The 21,475-nt window shown below is 35.2% G+C and overlaps 4 protein-coding genes across 4 annotated transcripts; 2 read left to right on the forward strand and 2 right to left on the reverse strand.

Annotated features, from left to right (window-relative positions):
* Positions 1-5,836: 5,836 nt before the first annotated feature.
* On the forward strand, positions 5,837-11,198 carry LOC111876002 (alpha-isocomene synthase). The gene is made up of 7 exons (XM_023872525.3): positions 5,837-5,972; positions 6,223-6,502; positions 8,854-9,238; positions 9,378-9,596; positions 9,776-9,914; positions 10,291-10,539; positions 10,696-11,198. The coding sequence occupies exons 1-7, from the start codon at positions 5,886-5,888 to the stop codon at positions 10,987-10,989; spliced, it is 1,653 nt and encodes a 550-aa protein (XP_023728293.1). The 5' UTR covers positions 5,837-5,885; the 3' UTR covers positions 10,990-11,198.
* A 94-nt stretch (positions 11,199-11,292) lies between these two features.
* On the reverse strand, positions 11,293-13,404 carry LOC111875969 (uncharacterized). The gene is made up of 3 exons (XM_023872486.3): positions 13,240-13,404; positions 11,795-12,508; positions 11,293-11,669 (listed from the first exon to the last, which is right to left on the reverse strand). The coding sequence occupies exons 2-3, from the start codon at positions 12,451-12,453 to the stop codon at positions 11,600-11,602; spliced, it is 729 nt and encodes a 242-aa protein (XP_023728254.1). The 5' UTR covers positions 12,454-12,508; positions 13,240-13,404; the 3' UTR covers positions 11,293-11,599.
* A 1,949-nt stretch (positions 13,405-15,353) lies between these two features.
* On the forward strand, positions 15,354-18,440 carry LOC111875966 (5-formyltetrahydrofolate cyclo-ligase-like protein COG0212). Its single transcript, XM_023872484.3, has 5 exons — positions 15,354-15,826; positions 16,044-16,134; positions 16,500-16,726; positions 17,897-17,972; positions 18,082-18,440. Exons 1-5 carry the CDS (start codon positions 15,437-15,439, stop codon positions 18,360-18,362), a joined length of 1,065 nt encoding a protein of 354 aa, XP_023728252.1. The 5' UTR covers positions 15,354-15,436; the 3' UTR covers positions 18,363-18,440.
* Positions 18,441-18,442: 2 nt separating this feature from the next.
* On the reverse strand, positions 18,443-21,230 carry LOC111875968 (protein LIKE COV 2). The gene is made up of 6 exons (XM_023872485.3): positions 20,939-21,230; positions 19,633-19,685; positions 19,257-19,534; positions 19,072-19,169; positions 18,805-18,931; positions 18,443-18,717 (listed from the first exon to the last, which is right to left on the reverse strand). The coding sequence occupies exons 1-6, from the start codon at positions 21,056-21,058 to the stop codon at positions 18,617-18,619; spliced, it is 777 nt and encodes a 258-aa protein (XP_023728253.1). The 5' UTR covers positions 21,059-21,230; the 3' UTR covers positions 18,443-18,616.
* Between the last annotated feature and the right edge of the window lie 245 nt (positions 21,231-21,475).

Genomic DNA, 21,475 nt, shown 5'->3' on the forward strand with positions numbered 1-21,475 from the left:
GCAACTCCAGGAGTTGCTGGGGAAGGGATTCATTCGGCCGAGCAACTCGCCATGGGGAGCACCTATTCTGTTCGTCAAGAAGAAGGATGGTTCACACCGGATGTGCATTGATTACCGGGAGTTGAACAAGCTAACGGTCAAGAACCGTTACCCGTTGCCGAGGATCGATGATTTATTCGATCAGTTGCAGGGAGCATCTTGGTTTTCCAAGATCGATCTGAGGTCTGGATACCATCAGGTGAGAGTACGGGATGAGGACGTCCAGAAGACAGCGTTTAGGACGCGATATGGGCATTATGAGTTTGTGGTGATGCCTTTTGGACTCACCAATGCCCCGGCTGTGTTCATGGATCTCATGAACAGGGTATGCAGGCCGATGTTGGATCGGTCAGTGATTGTATTTATCGACGACATTCTGGTGTATTCGAGATCTAGAGAGCAGCATGAGGAGCATTTGAGGGAGGTCCTTGAGGTATTGAGGTCGGAGAAGCTTTATGCAAAGTTCTCCAAATGTGACTTCTGGTTGCGGGAGGTCCAATTTCTAGGACATGTGGTTAATCAGAAAGGGATATTGGTCGATCCGGCCAAGGTTGAGGCGGTGATGAGTTGGGAGGTGCCGAAGTCACCCTCTGAGATCAGAAGTTTCCTTGGGTTGGCAGGGTATTATCGGAGATTTATCAAGGATTTCTCCAAGATCGCAGTGCCACTCACCAGATTGACCCGGAAGGGTGTTGCATTCTCATGGGGGCCCGAGCAGCAGACCTCCTTTGAGACACTTCGCCAGAGATTGTGCGAAGCCCCGGTATTAGCTCTCCCAGAAGGGATGGAAGATTTTGTGGTATATTGCGACGCATCGATTTCGGGATTGGGTGCAGTGTTGATGCAGAGGGGTCATGTGATAGCTTATGCGTCGAGGCAGCTGAAGCCTCATGAGGCGAGATACCCTACGCATGATTTAGAGTTGGGAGCAGTAGTGTTCGCTCTCAAAATTTGGCGTCACTACTTGTATGGGGTTCGATGTACGATATACACGGACCATAAGAGTTTGAAGTATTTGATGGATCAACCCAACCTAAACATGCGTCAGAGGAGGTGGTTGGATGTGGTCAAGGATTATGATTGTGAGATCCTGTACCACCCAGGCAAGGCTAATGTGGTAGCCGATGCATTGAGCCGCAGGGCGGAGAGCACTCCATTGCGAGACGTATGCTTGAGACTGACTGTGATGACTCCAGTATTGGACGCTATTCGTGGGGCCCAGGCAGAGGCTGTGCGACCAGAAATGCAGAAGAAAGAGCGGGTTGTGGGGTTAATTTCGGAGTTCGTTAAGGATGGGCGAGAGCTTATGACATTTCAGGGTCGGATTTGGGTACCGTTCGTGGGCGGTACGCGTACTACTTTGATGGAAGAGGCTCATAGATCGAAATTCTCGATCCATCCTGGTGCTACAAAGATGTATTTGGATTTGAGGAAGGAATATTGGTGGCCCTGTATGAAGAGGGACGTGGCATGGTTCGTTGAGAGGTGCTTGACCTGCCGTAGGGTTAAGGCTGAGCACCAGAGACCGCATGGCAAGTTACAGCCATTGGAGATCCCCGAGTGGAAGTGGGAACAGATCACTATGGATTTTATCACCAAATTGCCAAGGACTGCTAGGGGAGTTGACGCAATTTGGGTGATTGTGGATAGGTTGACGAAGAGTCCACACTTCCTTGCCATCAGCGAGAGTTCTTCAGCGGAGAAGTTGACGGAGATATATGTGAGAGAGGTGGTATCTCGGCACGGGGTGCCGATCTTGATTGTGTCAGACCGTGATGTGCGCTTTACTTCCAGATTCTGGAAGAAATTCCATGAGGAGCTGGGTACTAAATTGCATTTTAGTACCGCATACCATCCCCAGACAGATGGTCAGAGCGAGCGGACGATTCAGACGCTGGAGGACATGCTCCGAGCGTGTGTGTTAGACTTCGGGGGTAGTTGGGACGCGTATTTACCATTGGCAGAGTTTTCCTACAACAACAGCCATCATTCGAGCATTGGTATGCCACCTTTTGAGCTGTTGTATGGTAGGAGGTGTCGGACCCCCATTTGCTGGGGAGAGGTGGGACAGAGAGTGATGGGCAGCACGGAGATCGTGCTCCAGACGACAGAGCAGATTCAGCAAGTGAGACAAAGGTTATTGACTGCCCAGAGCCGACAGAAGAGTTATGCAGACAGGCGCCGATCCGAGCTTGAATTTCAGGTCGGTGACTTCGTTCTCCTGAAGGTCTCTCCTTGGAAAGGAGTGATTCGATTCAGGAAGAGGGGCAAGTTGGGGCCCCGGTATATTGGACCATTTCGTGTAATTGCGAGGATAGGCCGGGTAGCCTATCGGTTGGAGTTACCAGCGGAGTTGGGTCAAATCCATGACACTTTTCATGTGTCGCAGTTGAGGAAGTGCATAGCCGATGAGTCGGCAGTGGTTCCATTGGAGGATATTCAGGTGGATGCGAGCCTGAATTACGCGGAGAGACCAGTGGCTATCAGAGATCGGAAGATCAAGGTTCTGAGGAACAAGGAGGTACCCCTGGTGTTGGTTCAATGGCAACACCGTAAGGGATCGGAAATGACTTGGGAACCGGAACGCGAGATGCGGGAGCAGCATCCGGAACTATTTGCGGAGTGAGACTTCGAGGGCGAAGTCTAATCCAAGTGGGGAAGAGTTGTAACAGCCCGAAATCTCAGGTATTGTTTAATTATGTTTTTGGGGTGAGTTGAGAGGGGACTCGGCGAGTTGGAGCCTAGACTCGCCGAGTAGGATCGCAGACCTGGTCGCGGGTCCGCGACTGGACTCGACGAGTCCAGATATGGACTTGGCGAGTCGACGCTGTTCAGCAGAAACCCTAACCGTTCGGTTTTGGATCGTATATAATGCTCTTATATGCCGTCATTGTCCGTTTTTAGTCGATTGAGAGGAACCCTAAACGGCTGTGGGCATCTAGAGCAAGATTGGAGGATATTAGGGCTTGAAGAGGTTGTGGGGCAAAGAGGAGAAGGGTTTTGGCTAAAGGAACAGCAAGGGATTCGAGTTCTGCGGTTTGGAGACACAGAGAGGGCATATTCCAGGTAATATTTCGGATTCCCTTCTGTTATTTGATGTGTTTATGAAATTAGGGTTTATGAAACCCATTTAGTGATTAGATGGGTTATTATGTTATTACCCAAACGTTTATACCCCAGTAATGAGATGTTTAGAAGTCCAGAAAGTCCCATGGTTGTATATCTCGGGACCATACGTAATTCAGGAAGCAGTTGCTCGTCTGCATGGCATGGACTCGCCGAGTTGTTCTTCAGACTCGGCGAGTAGCTTGAAGATTTACTGGGACTCGCCGAGTTGTTCTTCAGACTCGGCGAGTGGAGTCGGGGTGGCCCCGCGATTCTTTCAAGGGTAACTCGTCGGGTCGAGGAGGGTACTCGACGAGTAGATAAGGAATCTCAGAAAGTTGGAGGACGTCTAGACTCGCCGAGTCGCCATGGTACTCGCCGAGTCCGGTCGAGCTGACCGTTGACCGTTGACCAGAGTTGACCTAAGTCTGACTTCTTAGGGATAGTCACACTTAGAAGATATAAGTGTTGATGAGATATGTGATGTTATAGGAAGGTTGTAGCTCGTCGGATTGTGCACGAGTGATTTCAGGAGTTGCTAGCTTTCAGCATTTACGAGGTGAGTCTTCTCACTATACTGTACCCGGAAGGGTTTGACTGTGTGACCGGAAGGTCGGATATGATATGTGATATGTATGCTATATGTGGTAAGTTATTTGTTATATGTGCTATGTATGTTATGGGCCGGAAGGCGATTATATTATGGGCCGGAAGGCAATATGTTATGGGCCGGAAGGCAATATGTTATGGGCCGGAAGGCGATATGTTGTGTGATGGACCGGAAGGTCGGCGTGGGTAGGACCGGAAGGTTTACCCAGCAGGGACGGAAGTCCCCTGAGACACATGGACCGGAAGGTCGGGCCTGGAAAGGCGTATGTGCGTAAGTTGTATATTGGGGAACTCACTAAGCATTTATGCTTACAGTTGTTGTGCATGTATTTCAGGTACTAGCGAGGACCGTGGGAAGGCGCCGGCATGATCGATACACACTGAAGACTACTTTTATGATCTTGGATTTTGACTATTTGTATTTGACAGAATATTTACACTAATTATGTCTTGAAATGAATGGAAATAAATATATTTTAAAAAGAAAAATTTGTTTGAAAATTTGAGTTGTTACATTTATATTTATATATTGATGTTAAAATTTTATTTTTAATAAACTCGTATAATATACGGATCTCATACCTAGTGTTTTAAACAAAAAAACAAGTTTAAAGGTTAACAGTACAAAAAAAAACGTTAAATACCCAAATATATACAACTTATATAATTATTTATCTTTTTAAGTTATTTCCTTTTTTTCTGTTAGGACCAAACTAAAATAAAATAAAGCCATGAATGGTAAGTGAAAAAACTAGATTTAATTTAGAATTTTCATAACTATAGGATTAAAATATAAGTTTCCCCATTTCTTATTTTGGGTTGTAAATTTAATTTAGCTTTAATTGTTTTGGGCCCAAGTTTATATTTGGCTAAACAATAACAATATATACATCTTTTTTAGTTATTTCTTTCTAAATAGTTATTGATCAGAAGAACTTTCCACGACTCATATTGTATAAAAATAGTAATGTATTTAATTATCTTTTTACACTAAGTTTTGTATTTGTAATATGGGTAAATTGTACAAAAGTCCTTATGATTTCATAAAAATTTGATTTTGACATTGTATTATTTTTTATTTCAATTTAGTCACTAAATTTTTTAATTTTTTGCAATGTTGAACATTTGACCAGTCAATCCAGTTACTCTTAATATAAACAAAATATATTTCTTCGGAAATGTTCTGAGAACAAATTCTGCAACATTATTTTTTAAAATGAATACTCTGATTTTCAAATAAACATAAATAAAATTTTTAAAATGACCGTGAATTTAGGGATGTCACAGATAGCTTGTAGGTATTCCTCTAATTTTCCACAGGGGACGATGAATTTAGAGCTAATAATACTTATCAATTCCATCAAATAAAGGATGGATTTAGAGCTAATAATGGGAACAAAATAAACAATTCCTGTGAAAAATAACATTTGCAAACAAGGCTTTTCATAGTGTTTTCCTTGAAGATTAGTTGGAATTCCATTAAGAAGGAGGTAAATTTAGTGATTTAAGGGTGTGTGGGTTGTTAACAAAAATACTTTTATGGATGTATATTTTTGAGGGGAATGAGGGTAGATCTCTAAGAAAAAGTAGTTATTTCTTGTCCTGCAAAATGGCCGATAAAACCTTTATTTTATGTAACACCTAAAGTTTGAAAAAAGAAAATTATGTTCTTTTATAAATTCTTTTTACATTTTTATACCATTAAATATTTTTTTACTTTTAATATGTAAAATGTTTTTGTTTCCTTATTGCACCATCTTTTTGCAATTTTATTTTAATTAATATAACTTGTTTTATCAAATTTCACATTTTAAATAACTTTTTTTAAAAAAAATAAGATTTTTTTTTCTTAAAAAAATGCTTATAGACTAACGTCATTGGTGACTAGTAAAAATCCCATTAGTCATCGGTACGAATAAAATAAAATAAAAAATATATAAAAATAAATTTACAATTCCATATATATATATATATATATATATATATATATATATATATATATATATATATATATATATATATATATATATATATATATATATATATATATATATATATATATAAGTTCCAACTCATATGCAATCTCAATCGTCCTTCAAGAAGCAACATAATCAACAAATCCTCTATACAATATGTTAGTTGAACAAGGGAACATTATTCGTCCCACTGCAAATTTCCCGCTTTGCATTTGGGGAGACCAATTTCTTCTCTATGACGAGGTATGCAAGTTACTAAAAGTTATCATGAAAACAATGATATGTTTCGCTGCGTAAGCTTGATTAATCTGACATAATAAACTGATATTACGGATTATATATTTCTTGCACGACGTCACTAACTGCATGTACATATATACTTTGATGATTTGAGTATGTGTTTTTTACACAAGTGATGATTTGAGTATGATGTACGTAACTCATAATTATCGTTTCCATCTCTGATGTTGATGCACATATGTGCAAAATGAAGCTTGAAGATCAAGTTGGGGTTGAGAAAGTTGTTCAAGACTTGAAAGAAGAAGTCAGGAAAGAATTATTAACAACATTGAATGTTCCAGCTGAACATGCAAATTTGTTAAAACTAATCGATGCTATCCAACGCCTTGGCATATCATATTACTTTGAGGAGGAGATCAATCAAGCATTGCAACATATTTATGTTGCATATGGTGATAATTGGAATTGCAATTGCAATTGCACCTCCCTTTGGTTTCGACTCATGCGACAACACGGCTTCTTTGTTTCTTCTGGTCAGTGCACATAAGTTTATATATATATATATATATATATATATATATATATATATATATATATATATATATATATATATATATATATATATATAGAGAGAGAGAGAGAGAGAGAGAGAGAGAGAAGTTCAATTTGAGAAAATAAAAAAGGTTGAGAATAGAAGAATCATTATTTTTGCCACAAAACGCTCTGGCATACCGGGCGATGAAGGATGAGTAATATTCATATATGAATATAAATATAAATGTATTCGTACATGAATACACCACCTCCCTCCGCCACCAACCACCACCACCGTCACCACTACCTCCACAACCAACCACCACCAACAATTGATATATCTGCCACCACCCACCGCCGTCATATTCATATATGTATAATCACTTCCGTTATACTTATTCATATATGAATATACGTGTTTATATATGAATACACTTATTCATGTATATATTCATATATAAATATGATCTGTTCCGTCGGCCTCGTAGGCTGGAGCGATTAAACGACAGATTCGAAATGAATTACCCATATTCATTCCCTTGTTCTCAACCTTTTCTTTCTCAATTGAACCATCTCATATATATATATATATATATATATATATATATATATATATATATATATATATATATGTGTGTGTGTGTGTGTGTGTGTGTGTGTGTGGAAAAGTTCAATAGAGAACCATTATTGATTAAGAACCAAGAAATCAATCCAAAGTGTCAGAATTTAAAACGGATCAACGCCAAAATGAAGGGATGTAAACTTTTACAATTGACGCACATGCACCGGATTATAACAAAACGCACAGTATATTCGTTTTTTTTTATAAAAATGTGGCTTAAAAAAATTTAAACGAAAAAAAGAGGTGAATTTTTTGGTAACCATGTGGGTTTTATGGTTTAATTTGTTGTATATGCATGTTCACGTTCACGATTGGTTTTTTGGTTCATTGTTAATAATAGTTCTCTATTGAACCTCATTATATATATATATATATATATATATATATATATATATATATATATATATATATATATATATATATATATATATATGGGGATAAAACATATACATTACAGTTCCACCTAAGCTTAGGTACTAAACCTCTAAATTGTGTCATTTTAACTTAGTAAATACACCCAGGTTGATGTTCACTTGGTAAATATATCATTTCCCATAACATTTTCCACCATTATCTTTTAACCATCATTGTTTTCTTTCCTTCATTGTCGTTAATTACTCCATCCCAGTGAACATTACTAGTTTTCACCATCACGAAGGTCGAAGATAATCAACAGTATTGTTTCCCTATCAAAAAATTTGCTTCAATCCTGAATCTACAGCTTCATGTGTTAATCGTGAATCCCCTAATCGCAATCTTTAGCTAATAAAACGACATAATTTCATGAGGTTTGTACCTAAGCTAAGGTGGAGCTGCAATGTATATTCACTTTTCGATATATATATATATATATATATATATATATATATATATATATGTGTGTGTGTGTGTGTGTATGTGTGTGTGTGTGTTTAGATATAAATGGAAATTTCAGTTCAATTTTAAATTGTGAATCTACTCATATTCACAGTCTGAATGATAGTAAGTTAGATTCACATTGTTAATTCTTAAAAAACTAAATTATATACAGTTCCGATTGACAATGCGAATAAATCAATCCATTTGTTGATTTTACAAAATTAATTTACTAGTAATCACAATGTTAAAATATTATCAAACTACATGAAAATATATTTTCATTCATATATAAAGTTCACTTAATTTGTGAACGATCAAATAGTTGAAATAGTAACTAAGATTCATATCGTGAATGTTAAAATTAAAATATTTACAGTTTAGATTCACAGTGTGAATCTAAACCGATTGAGTTTTTTTTTTTAATCAATGTTGATATATATATTAATAGAGGACAAAAGATTGAGATTTTTTGGTATAATTAGTTTTTTAGATAAAAATAAACTTAAATATTGAAAAACAAATAACAAAACAAAGTAAGTTTTTTTCGAAAAAAAATGTTTTTATAATCAACACGGATCTCTATGAAAAGATGACGAAAAATCGTGGACAACAGTATATTCGGTTTCTCTTATAAAAATCGTGGCTTAAAAAAATTTTAAACGAAAAATAGAGGTGATCGGTTTTTAGTAAAGATGTAGGTTTTATGATATAATCTAGTGTATATGTGTCCCAAGTATAAGTGTATATCCATTTCGTTGGTCATTGATCATTATGATTTTCGACGTTCACGATTGGTTCCTTGACCGATCTATATTTTAATACAAAAGAAACTGTAATTAATGATGTTTTTAAGTATGTGAACTTGAACAGATATTTTCAATAAGTGTAATGACAAAGAGGGAGTTTACATGGATACCTTAACCAATGATGTTCAAGGCTTGATTGACTTGTACGAGGCAACCTATATGAGGATGCCAGGCGAAGTTACACTAGATGATGCTCTTATTTTCACAAAAGCTCGTCTTAATGACATAGCAAAAGATCTTCAACGGGCCAACAATATTGACACAATTAACCAAATACAACAAGCATTAAAACAACCTATACGAAAAAGGTTGCCAAGACTAGAAGCACTACGCTACATACCTTTCTACCAAGAACAAGCTTCTCATAACAAGTCCTTACTAAAACTTTCCAAGTTAGGGTTTGACTTGCTTCAGTTGCTACACAAGAAAGAGCTTAGTCAACTTTCCAAGTATGATACACCCTTAGCTAGCTAGCTCCTTGATCTTTCCTTCATTAAACATCTAGTTGGCCATGAAATATAATTTTTGGGCTCTTTAATTTCTTTTCTCTTGTTATTGTTTGATTATGTACACACTAATTAATCATAGGTGGTGGAAAGTTTACGATGTGGCAAAGAATGTACCTTACGCAAGAAATAGATTGGTTGAATGTTACTTTTGGGCACAAGGTGTATACTTTGAGCCTAAATATTCTCGATCCAGAATTTTCTTAGCAAAAGTTCTTGCTGTGATAACTATTTTGGATGATACATATGATGCTTATGGAACGTATGAGGAGCTACTTATACTTACGGACGCAATTCAAAGGTATATATATGCAGTATTAATCAACATTAATTAATATTCAGTAATTTGTTAACCTTGGAACCTACATATATATATATATATATATATATATATATATATATATATATATATATATATATATATATATATATATATATATATATATATATATATACTCATCATAAATTTTCTATGTATAGGTGGTCGATTACGTGCTTGGATGTGCTTCCAGACTACATGAAACTCATATACCCCATGGTTTTGGACGTTTTTACAGAGATGGAGCAAATCTTGGCAACTGAGGGTAAAGCATATCATATAAACTACGTGAAAGAGGCTGTAAGTTTCTACGCCATTCATTTATTTCATACTACTTAATTATATCTTTCTTTGTAAGAGTAGATTTAATAAATTCTTAGACTTACATTTGACAATCGGTTTTCACTACATGTATTTGGAAATTTTTATCACTGCAATTATATGTTTTAATAAATCATGTCGTCTTTTTGTTATATTTGAAAACTTTTAAATGTCATTTTATTTTGATCATCTTCAAGGATTCCCTGTTTCTACTTTTAATTTAGAAAATCAATCAAATTGGTGTTTAAAAATGAGTATCGTGTATTTTCAAATATTTCATACTTATAATTTTTGCATTTCTCGAAAGATTGTTGATCAGGTTGCATTTGATTGTACATATTTTTTATTTACTCAGATGAAAGAATACATGAGAAGCTACATGAAAGAAGCCGAATGGAGAAATGAAGGGTATACTCCAACAACCGAAGAGCACATGTCGATCAGTTTGATTAGTTGTGCCTATAAATTCCTGCTAATAGCAAGTTTGGCTGGAATGGGTGACATAATCACAGATGAATCATTCAAATGGGCTTCCACTTATCCTCCTCTTGTCAAAGCTTCTTGTAAACTTTGTAGGTTCCAGGATGATATTGTCTCCCACAAGGTACATCCTACATTCCTACTTGTGGTACAACCGATTAATTAACCTCCCTCTATTACAACGAGGAAGCTTAATTATATGTTTGTCAAACTTGGTTAGTTTACGTTAAGAACACTTGTAAAAGTTAAAAAATGTTAATGATGATGAACATGCATGTAGGAGGAGCAAGAAAGAGAGCATGTTGCCTCTGGAATTGAATGTTACGTGAAGGAGTTTGATGTGACTAAGGAACATGTCTATGATTTGTTCAAAGAAAAAGTTGAAGATGCATGGAAAGAAATGAATCGAGAGTCCCTCATGTGCAAAGATGTTCCAATGCCTATAATTATGCGCACAATTAATTTGGCACGTGTAATTGAGGTCTTGTACAAGTATTCAGATAATTTCACACATGTCGGGGAAGAAGTGCAAAACCATATCAAATCACTTATGCTCCACCCTATGAGTACATGAGTTCATCTTCTTCATGACATGTGTCTGATGTATGTGGAATTTGATCCATTATCATAAAGATCCAGTTGATCTTGTGGATGTTGAGCATGATCTCAACTTCTTAGATGTGTGGCGACTATGTGTTTAATATTATTATCAATATGGTTTTCTTTTGGTGTTTGTGTTTCAGATTTTGCATAATAAATAAAGTGTGATTAAGTTCAAAATTATACCATTATATATTTGTCCACCTTAAGTTAATTCTCATTGGATAATAATGAAAAATAAAAACATGGACTTGATGAAAGAGCAACAGCAGCAACATAAAGTTCAAACACACGCAATATTTTCATCATACAAACAGCAATTGACGAAAGACGATTTACTCTCAAAATCTCGATTAACATCAAGCAGCGACAAAACTAGGGGAAAAAGGAACAAAAGGGTGTTAATTACAATGAAACAAATGAAAACAACACAAAAACTTGGAAAGAAAAAGAAAAACAAAACTGAAATCTAAAAGAAATGGAATATAGACAGAAAGATGTGATCACTAGTGGTGAATAAACATTGGTGGTTAAGAAAATATGAAGCAGTCTCTGGTTTTGGGGGAAAAACTCTGGCACTGAAACTACATTAATCTGCAAGAACAACTTCTTTCAATCCCATTTTCAAATTCATCATCTGACCCACTGTGTTCACTGCAAATATATGCCAAAAATTCACCCAAAGTGCTTGAGAAACAATAATGATCAAACACACAATATATATTGACACCACAGTTATAAAGGAGGGGCAAATTTGTAAAAAGCCACATATGACATACCTGGGCTCAAATTCTCGGACCATAAAAAGATCACCCCCTGAAACATCTGTCCATTGAACTCTCCTTTCTTTTTGTTTATGAATATGATCCACACCATTTGTTTCATTTTGTTGTATTTGTACATGCTTCCCCTCACCTTCATTCTCACCCTCTTTATCAACAGCAACAGAGACTGAAATAGTTCTTGCAGGTCTCCTCAAGCTGCTTCTAAGCAAGCATGTGTTTCTGACATTAATATCATCATCATCATCATCAACAACATCCAAATGAATGACTTTTTCTTTGACTTTTTCCAAATCAGGACTTTTAAGAGGATCCTGCGGGTCTTGGTGGTGGTGGTGGGTAGGGCCCACTTTTAAAGGGCACGGACTATCGAGTCCAGCGGCTGCGCGACCAAAGCAGAGATAGGAAGCGCAGCCGCGGATAATACGGTTCTTGTTGGAAGCCAGATGAAGGCCGGAATCGGAATGATGGAGGCCGGAATCGGATTGATGGAGGTGGGAATCGGATTCTTGGTCCACCAACTGGTACTGATTCCACGGTGTAACTCTCATGGGGGTTTCTTTGGTCTTTTTACCCAAGAGTAGAAGGGTTAGGCCCTTACTATACCCTAAAGCTGAAGATGAGAAAAACCCTCCTCCTTCCACTGATAATAACATCAGATTTTCTCATTTGGGAACATCATAAAGACTTTTTGTTTGTAATTCAAACCACCTGCAGTGTAACGAGTAATTTCAATTATTCAATCCATAAATGAAAGAAATTTATCAAATGTGAGGCCCATTATCATACCATTCTTATAGACTCAAGTAAACAGATATAATCAATCCCACAAAAATATTTCAAGAAAATTGAGAGGATCAATTGTTCTTTCTTTGTTTATCGGCGGCTAATAGGGAGGGATTCAGACGAAAATGAAATGAAACCAAATTGGAAGAGGGGTTTGAGATGATTGGATGATTAAATTCCACAAAAGTCAAAGTAAAAAATCTTGAGTCCGCCATTGTCGAGAAGCTATGATCAAGAAGCATTAGTTGATCTTCGAAAACTAGTTGAAACTACAGCTACGGTTTCACCAAGAAATTGAATGTCCCACGGAGCTTGTCCCCCAATGGCGCTGGAAAGGGTTCGATCCCAATCCTTGATAAAAAGAAAAAAAAAAAAAAAAAAAAAAAAAAAAGAAGCCAGCAAATCGTATCGCTGAAAAGTTGTAGGAATCGTAAAGATTGAATCCGAAACAGACGATGAAACTACGATCTAAAGCACGGAATCAGATTTGGTAGTACTAATTAACAAAAAACACAGCTCATAATCGCATTCATCGAACTAATACAAACTCAAGATTATAATTCAAGTGTGAAAAACCCTAATGGAATTCGAATTCTGTAGAGTTGCATGACAAAGTAGAAAATCCAGAGATTTATCGGAGGGAAAGTAGAACTCACGTATCTGAATGAATTAAAAGGGAGATTTCCGATAAGCTCGCGTATCTGCACCACCTTTCTGTAATTAATACTTCATCGTCTCCGATGGCCGGAAAATCTTTGGAACACAAAATAACAGCGGAGTGGTGGGGAGGTTTTTTTGTTGTTGTGTAAATGGTTAAATTAAGGTGTCCCATTCCTCTATGCATTAATACTTGTTATTTTTTCTTTTTCTCTAAAAGATCTATAAAAATAATTTATTTATATACATTTTGTAAGTGAATCATGTCACGTTTAAATTTTTATTAATTTTTCTTTTTCAAAATTGACTTATCAATTAATTTTATTCTTTATTTATTTATTCTTTATTTATTCATTTATATGCATTATGTATGTCAACCGTCAATTGCTTGTTTTTGTTTTTTAAATAGGAACAAATATAAACATAAATTTAAATAAGGTGTTGTTTGATAGTACACAAATTTAAATCATCTAGTGTTATTTGATATTATTTGAGTAAGATTAATTGAATCAAAATCTAATTAAATTAGAACCAGTCAAATTATATATGACTAAATAGAGACTTCTAGTTATAATATAAAGGGAAAATTTCATATATGCTCTTCTTAAATCTCAAAATATCATATTTGCCCAGCTTAATTTCTCAATATCATATTTACCTTTCATAAACCTTCAAAATATCATATTTGCTTAAATCCTTTTTATACTGTTTTTTAATATTTTATAATCATTTTTATACCTTAGAATTATTATAATAATTAAAAATTTTAACCATATTATCCTTACGTCTACTTCTAAATTGTTGGGATGCCGCCTCCTTGACAAACAAAAAGATTCATCTTCAACCCTCTCAATGGAATGTATATTTTGATTGTTTAGTTTTTGTTGTTGTTGATTATTATCATGTTGTAGATGGAAGATATTTTAGATATTATCATTGACATTTTGATGTTTAACAAGGATATATACGATATTTTGATATTTAAGAATGGCATATATGATATTTTAATGTTTAAAAATGATATATATGATATTTAGAAATTTTATAAAGGATAAATATGATATTTAGAAATTAAGTTGGGTAAATATGATATTTTGATACTTAAGAAGAGCATATATGAAATTCTCCCTAATATAAATTGTCTAATTTAGTTGAGTTAGGCCATCTTTTACTAGACTTGATAAAAAAAATCATATCAAATAGTCTTAGCATTAAGTATTATAAATCAGCATTTTTTTAGATTTACAAAAAATAATTACCATTTTGCGAACTAGAATATTGACATTTGGAAAGAGGAGAATTGGTGTGCCCTAAAATGATTTAATTAAAGGCTTCCATTTGGTTTCTATTACTTAAAAGACTGTTTTTAAAAATATATTGTTAATCATATTAAATACGTATATTACATCATTTAAATATATTATTAAATTTGGTACGTATAAAATGGTTTGATATCAGGTTCATTTTTCATTTTGTTTAAATGGTCTTTAGTCGCATCATTAGATAATAAGTTTGATGATATATATATATATATATATATATATATATATATATATATATATATATATATATATATATATATATATATATATATATATATATATATATATAAGAGATTAAGACGTTTAAATAGGGTACCAAGTCCTAAAAATTAGGGTTTCTCAGCCCAGACCATACTCGCCGAGTCCATATGCCGACTCGTCGAGTCGGTCACTTACTTTTCCACACAGAACCTGCTCCGACTCGTCGAGTTCTTCTTTGGACTCGACGAGTTGACTCTTTCGACTAAGGGTTTTTCTTTCCTTGAACTCGACTTAGGGCTTTTCTTTCTTGGACTCGACGAGTTGACTCTTTCGACGAGTTCTTCCTTAGACGTTTTATATTATGTTTGACCGAATATTTTTTTTTTTTTATGTTTTATATTATGTTTGACCGGAAAAAAAAATTGTTCAACCCATACTACTAATTCTTACGTCCGCCCCTGATGTTGAAGAGGTAATGGTTGTGTGCACAATGGTTTAAAATAGAAAATTTGAAAGCTTTGAAATTTTTTCTCTTGTTATCTAAACAAACATGTTTTCTAGTTATTTATTATTATTTTTTTTAAAAAGAAATAAAAATTCCTTGCACATCGTTCTCTTGGTATCATGTACACATTAGCACCAACCTCCATGAATCCTTGAAATCTTATCCTCCATGGACGCCTGTGTATTCCGAATTCCATATCTGAGTCATCTCCCTTCCACCAAATCAAATTTTCTCTCCCCAAATCTCTTCCGAAGCTCCCGATACTGCAGTTACAATCCATTCAAACTGGACACTAGCAAGCGAAACGACATTTCTTTTGACGAGGCGGCGTACGAGGCCGAGAGACTTCGACTCGACGCTAAGGCAAGGGAATCCATGGCCACGGAGGCGGCTGAGACACTGGGAAATGGTAATGACGACGATGATCCAAAAGCTTGGAAATGGGTGATCCGAAAGAGGATTTGGGATTTGATGGAAGCCAAAAACATTGCCCAGTTCCCAAGACCTGTTCATCACCGGATACCTAATTTCGTCGGTGCTCCTACTGCTGCTAATAAAGTAAGAAGATTTTACACTGTTACTTGTTATCTGATCATGATTCCAGTTGTCCCTTTATTTATGGTAAAAATAATCAGATTTCGATGATATGATTGGAAATTTTATCCTTTTTGGCTCAATTCAGCCATTTTAGCCTTCATTAGGGTTGATTATAAGAGTTACACAGGGTAGAAAGTTATCTGATTGTATACGTTTGGGGTGGAATTGTGTATGCCAGTTGAGTAGGCTGGATGTGTTTCTAAAGGCTGACTGTGTGAAGGTGAATCCTGATACGCCTCAAAAGCAAGTCAGATTTTTAACACTCAATGGTCAGTTTTATTTGTCTGTTTACTTCTCCAAATTTGTTTTGTTGCTTCAACATCTATTGGTGATCATTCTTGTTATCAAATGAAACCTGCAACAATTGATACACTAGGAGTTTGCCCTAAGATCCACCTCAACTATCATGACATTGTGAAATAGGGTTAAACGCAAGAAACAGCAACTTACTTTCATTGATTTGTTTAACATACTACTTTCATTTCTTTCCTACTATGTTATGGGATGAAAGACACATGTTTTACAATTATGCATCTTTTTATTAGAAAATCTTGGTCTATGATTCATTATTATATATAGATATTGATCACCATCTATATAAAATTAAAAAGTAAAAATACTTGTGTTTGTGAAGGTGGAAAGAAGCTGCTTACTCCACAACCCCGTTTAAGGACTGGATTTTTCTCTGTACTTGAGTCAAATGCGTTAAATCCTAGTAGCATAAATGAGGCATGCACATCTGTTGGGGTTGCCAAATATGGAAAGCCCATTGGATTGGATGAGAAGATTAAGGTTGACCTTATTGTCATTGGTTCTGTTGCAGTTGATCCAAAAACCGGGGCTCGACTTGGCAAGGGTGAGGTATACAATTAAGAACTAACTCCCTCTATTAGGCATTTAGGTGTATTTTAATCTTTTGATTTATTGGACTTGATGGGAACATGACTTAATTAGGTAAGCAGAAAGAACGACTTAATAAAGAAAGTCAAAGAAATGAGGCTTTACTCGTCAAGTCTGTTATTTTCTCAAAAAGAAAAAAAGAACATTATTTATCGAGATAACAGTTAATGGGAAAAAAGAAATAGGGCCTTAGTTAATTAAATAGCCTCTATGTCCCATGAAAACTGCAAAAGTTTAGTTTTCAAGATCTTCCATGGGATTTGCAAAACCTTTTTTGGAATTTTTTATGTGACAATTATTATTTTTGCCCATTGTTATTGTTATAAATAAATTGTTGGTATCTTTGTAGGTCCAGAAAATTCCATTATTATGTCTCATTTAAGGGTATTTTAGTTACTTGTCAAAAACAATTTCCCTAAAGCATATGCAAAGTAAAACTTTATGATCTTCATGGAAATGAAGTATCTAAGATGCCCCATTAAAGATGACAAAATATAGTTTTTATTATATGGACCAAAATAGATGTTATATACAGATGGGCAAATTAGGTAATTTTGGATTCCAACTTTGCCATATTGAAAAAAGGGTTAAATGCAAAAAGTAGCAGCATGCTTTTACTTTTTCACCTCGCTACTTTTAATAATTTGCCCAGTCATAGAAATGTCATTTAAATATATAAAGCAAATTTCAATAATTAAAATTTGTTAGATTTTTTTAAAGTAAATATCCTAAGCAAGAAAATTATGAAAGGACAATGTTGTAATAGAAAGAACTGAAAGTATGAAGCTGCAATACATACACATATAGTGTAAGTACTTTTGTTGTTTCTTGCATTTCAAAGTAGAACCCCCTTACAAAACCGATAAGCAAGTGAAAATTCAAAGAAAGTTTTTATTTCGACATATTGTGTAAATGGACTCACATTTCTGGAAACTCGGTGAGCATGATAAAATTTAATGTTCGGAGTGTATTTTATTTTAACTCGATGAGTTGGGCTTGGTTTCAGCTTTGGCTAGTAATAGGCTCGTTTATATGGGATTAAATTATATAAGGATTTAAAAAAAAAAAAATACTTGAGATTTCCTTGGATTTTGATTGATTAAAAGTTTACGGATAATACAAATAATGCAGGGATTTGCAGAACTTGAATATGGAATGCTTCGTTACATGGGAGCAATTGATGACTCAACTCCAATCGTGACATCTGGTAAAAAAAATTTAAATGTAATCTTTTGTCTTAACAGTAAATCGTCAAGACACACATTGTTTCCTTTTTACTTAATGGTCTGGTCTTAATGGGTTAAGTTGTGTTTCAGTGCATGACGAACAACTAGTGGATGATATTCCTGTTGAGAAGCTGTTAATCCATGATGTCCCTGTTGACATCATATGCACTCCCACCCAAGTTATTTTTACCAACACATCCATCCCCAAACCTCAAGGTATTTACTGGGATAAACTTTCACCCCAGAAGCTTCGCCAGGTTAAAATCCTTAGAGAACTTAAAGCCATAATCGAAAAAGAAACTGGACAAAAACTTCCCACTGGCCCTTCGGAGAAACTTCCCCCTACTGCTCAAAGACGACAAAAGCGATAGTTTTTATTTATTTATTTAAAACGTATCTATTCATGCTTGTATATCACATATATTATGTTTGTTATTTTTTACAAAGAACAGATGGAAGCATCGAGGTGGCTACTAAAATTAAAAATATTATGTGACTACACACATGTGATGAATACAAGAATAGAACGAACCTCTCATTTGATTCAAACAAAAATATTAAAAAAATAATAATAATAATAATAGTAAGTGTTGAAAATATAGATGGATACAAACAAGCTCAGGTTCTACATCATTCTGTTTAGCGGGATCCTATTGTTTGCATGTGGGACCCTCTCTATAGGAGATATAGATTGTGGCATTGACATACCCACCGAAACAATAATCTCTGCAATGAAATGAAACAAGGGCAAATTTGTAAAACTCATATGAGAGGGAAAATGTTTGGAAAGGAAGGGGAGCAGAGCACACTAACCAATGCCTTCTCGGATAGACAAATTTGGTCTTATGATCTCTTCAGAGTTGACCAGAAATACGTCACCAATGTAGAGATGGTTTGTTGGGACATAAACACTACACAACTCTTCATCTCCATTTTCCCTCTGCAAAATGCAAATCATCATATATTCATATGGAAATCAGTTCAAAAGTCAATTGTGGTATTACCACATCCTTAATAGAATGTTGAGGTGAATTTTCAAAAGCAAAGGGAAAGTATTATGTTGTTTGTGTATTTAAGTACCTGAAGAACAACTGATGATGTAATGAAACCAAAAGCATATTCCCCAAGACGAGGATGACGAATGATGGCAACCTCCTTAAATGCAGTTGTGTTCTGGTCTGTCACCAAAACCACAGAGAGAAACAGTTTTTACTTTTAAAATATATTTAAATTCCAAACAAGATCTAATTCTACAACAAACTTACCTGGAGAAATAGCAGCACTAATCTGTTTGGAAGCAGAGTAAATGTGTTTTACAAAGGGCATCCGCTTTATAAACCACTCCCCAACCCAGAACACAGTAGCACCCATCCATGATGAAGCAAAGATACCCACAAAGAATATAAAGATCAATGATGTAAGGAACCCAAGACCAAATATTTCCACCCCAAGTCTTTCATAGATTGGACTGAAGAAACCATCAAAAAACTGTACAATCCACCATGTCACAAAGAACGTCACAGCCACAGGAAACAGGACAACACTGAAATCATACATATATATATACATTCCAAATTAAACAACAGAATTAATAAAATTAAATAAAAAAGGTATACATATTACATATTACATATTACATACCATCCGGTCATGAATTTCTTTGAAACCCAACTCTGAAGCACAGCATAACAAGCCTGCCAAATTTTTATGTCAATACCACCCTTCATATAATATGGATAATGGATTTTCACCTAAGCTTTGACTTGTATACATTTGCTATAACATTAACTAATTAATTAATAGACTTACACCAAACCATTTCTTTAATCAGTCCCATGCAAATCCCACTATCAAAAAACTGTGTATTGGTGATTTCATTGTTAGGATAAATCATTATGTGATCAGATCACAACTTTTTTGGATTTGTAAGCATTGATATGGATCTTTGGGATTTATATCGTATGAATAGTGATTCTTTACATTGTTTATAAAATGTGTAATTATTGTAAGTGTAAGTTGTTGATTCTAACACGGTCTTCCCCAATCCAGGGTGGTGTGTAGGACTAGGCAAATCCACACTAATTAAATATAAAAACACCAAAATGTCACAACCTTCCTTGATTCTAGACTTATTCCTACAACAGATTATTACTGGATTAGGGTCCAACACTCACCGATTTATAAACTATAACTATAATCCTCGGTGATTTAAAGATTGCAGGTAAAAGCACATGCAATACTTAATACCAATAATGGCTACAAAAACATTATTGATTTTGAGATCAGAACAACTCAATTTCAAGCTAGCAATCCATGGAACAACATTTCATACAATCAGTTCTTTTTTTTGAGGGAGGTTGAAAATAACTTTTTCTGATTTGCCAAAATCATACATCTCTATAGCTGACCCTCTGGATTTACAAAATGAGGAATAAATTATGTAAATTATGAGTTAATGCGTTGTCAATTTAGTTTTATGTTGCGAATTTCAAAATACTACCAATGGTAAATATCAAAACATGGTTTCTCCTAATCTTTATTCTTCTTTCAGGTTGGCATTGACTTCCCAATTGGAATTCGTAGCACACATTTCTGGTCGACTCCTACTTACGGAATGTAAAAAGAAATTACATCAATAGAGATGATTACTTTAAGGATTTATTCTTCGTCATCTACTAGGTTTATGTTCCAAATTCAAAATTGACCTATAACGGAGCATCATCAAAATTGATTGATTTTTCTCGAAATACGTAGCAATCATGAACTTATTATTAACAATTTGAGAAATCCGAAACTGGCCATCCGCGCCACTGCACTCGAATTCAATCGAGAAACTTGGATCTCAGAAATTCCAAAAACAACTATTGATTCAGAAAAGTTCGAAAACAAATCAACCAAAACTATTCATAGATATTAAGAGAACTATTAAGAAAGAGGTGAGGAAAACCTTCCGCGTGGAAGAATTGGGAGAATTTGGAGGGGATTTGACGCTGTCTTCGGTATCTTCGACAATAACATCATGTTGACTAACAGTACTTGAAGTTGATTCTTTTGACCCTTCTGCCATTTGGAAGATTCAGATTCAGACACTGTGAGAGACTGTTGATATATTGATCGGAGAGATAATCGGAGGAGGGTTTTATCTGCCGCCGGGATGTCCTGACGAAACAGTTGCGAAGTGTGACGAGAGGAGACCCAAAGAGGGATGAATCTGGGTGGCTGCTTGTCTTTGAGTGGAGTGGAAGTTTAGATGTTTCTTATTCTGTATAACTAACCCTTCAATTTATAGAAACTTCAACTATGAACCTTCAACTTTCCAACGTGACAAATTTAGCTTTGACTTTTCACTATCTATTATTAACCACTATGAAATGATTAACGGTAGTAAGATAAATACAGCTATGTAGTTGAGCATCCACACACACACACTATATATATATATATATATATATATATATATATATATATATATATATATATATAT

The sequence above is a fragment of the Lactuca sativa genome, chromosome 1, assembly GCF_002870075.4.
Source record: "Lactuca sativa cultivar Salinas chromosome 1, Lsat_Salinas_v11, whole genome shotgun sequence".
In the NCBI taxonomy this organism is placed as follows: Eukaryota; Viridiplantae; Streptophyta; class Magnoliopsida; order Asterales; family Asteraceae; genus Lactuca; species Lactuca sativa.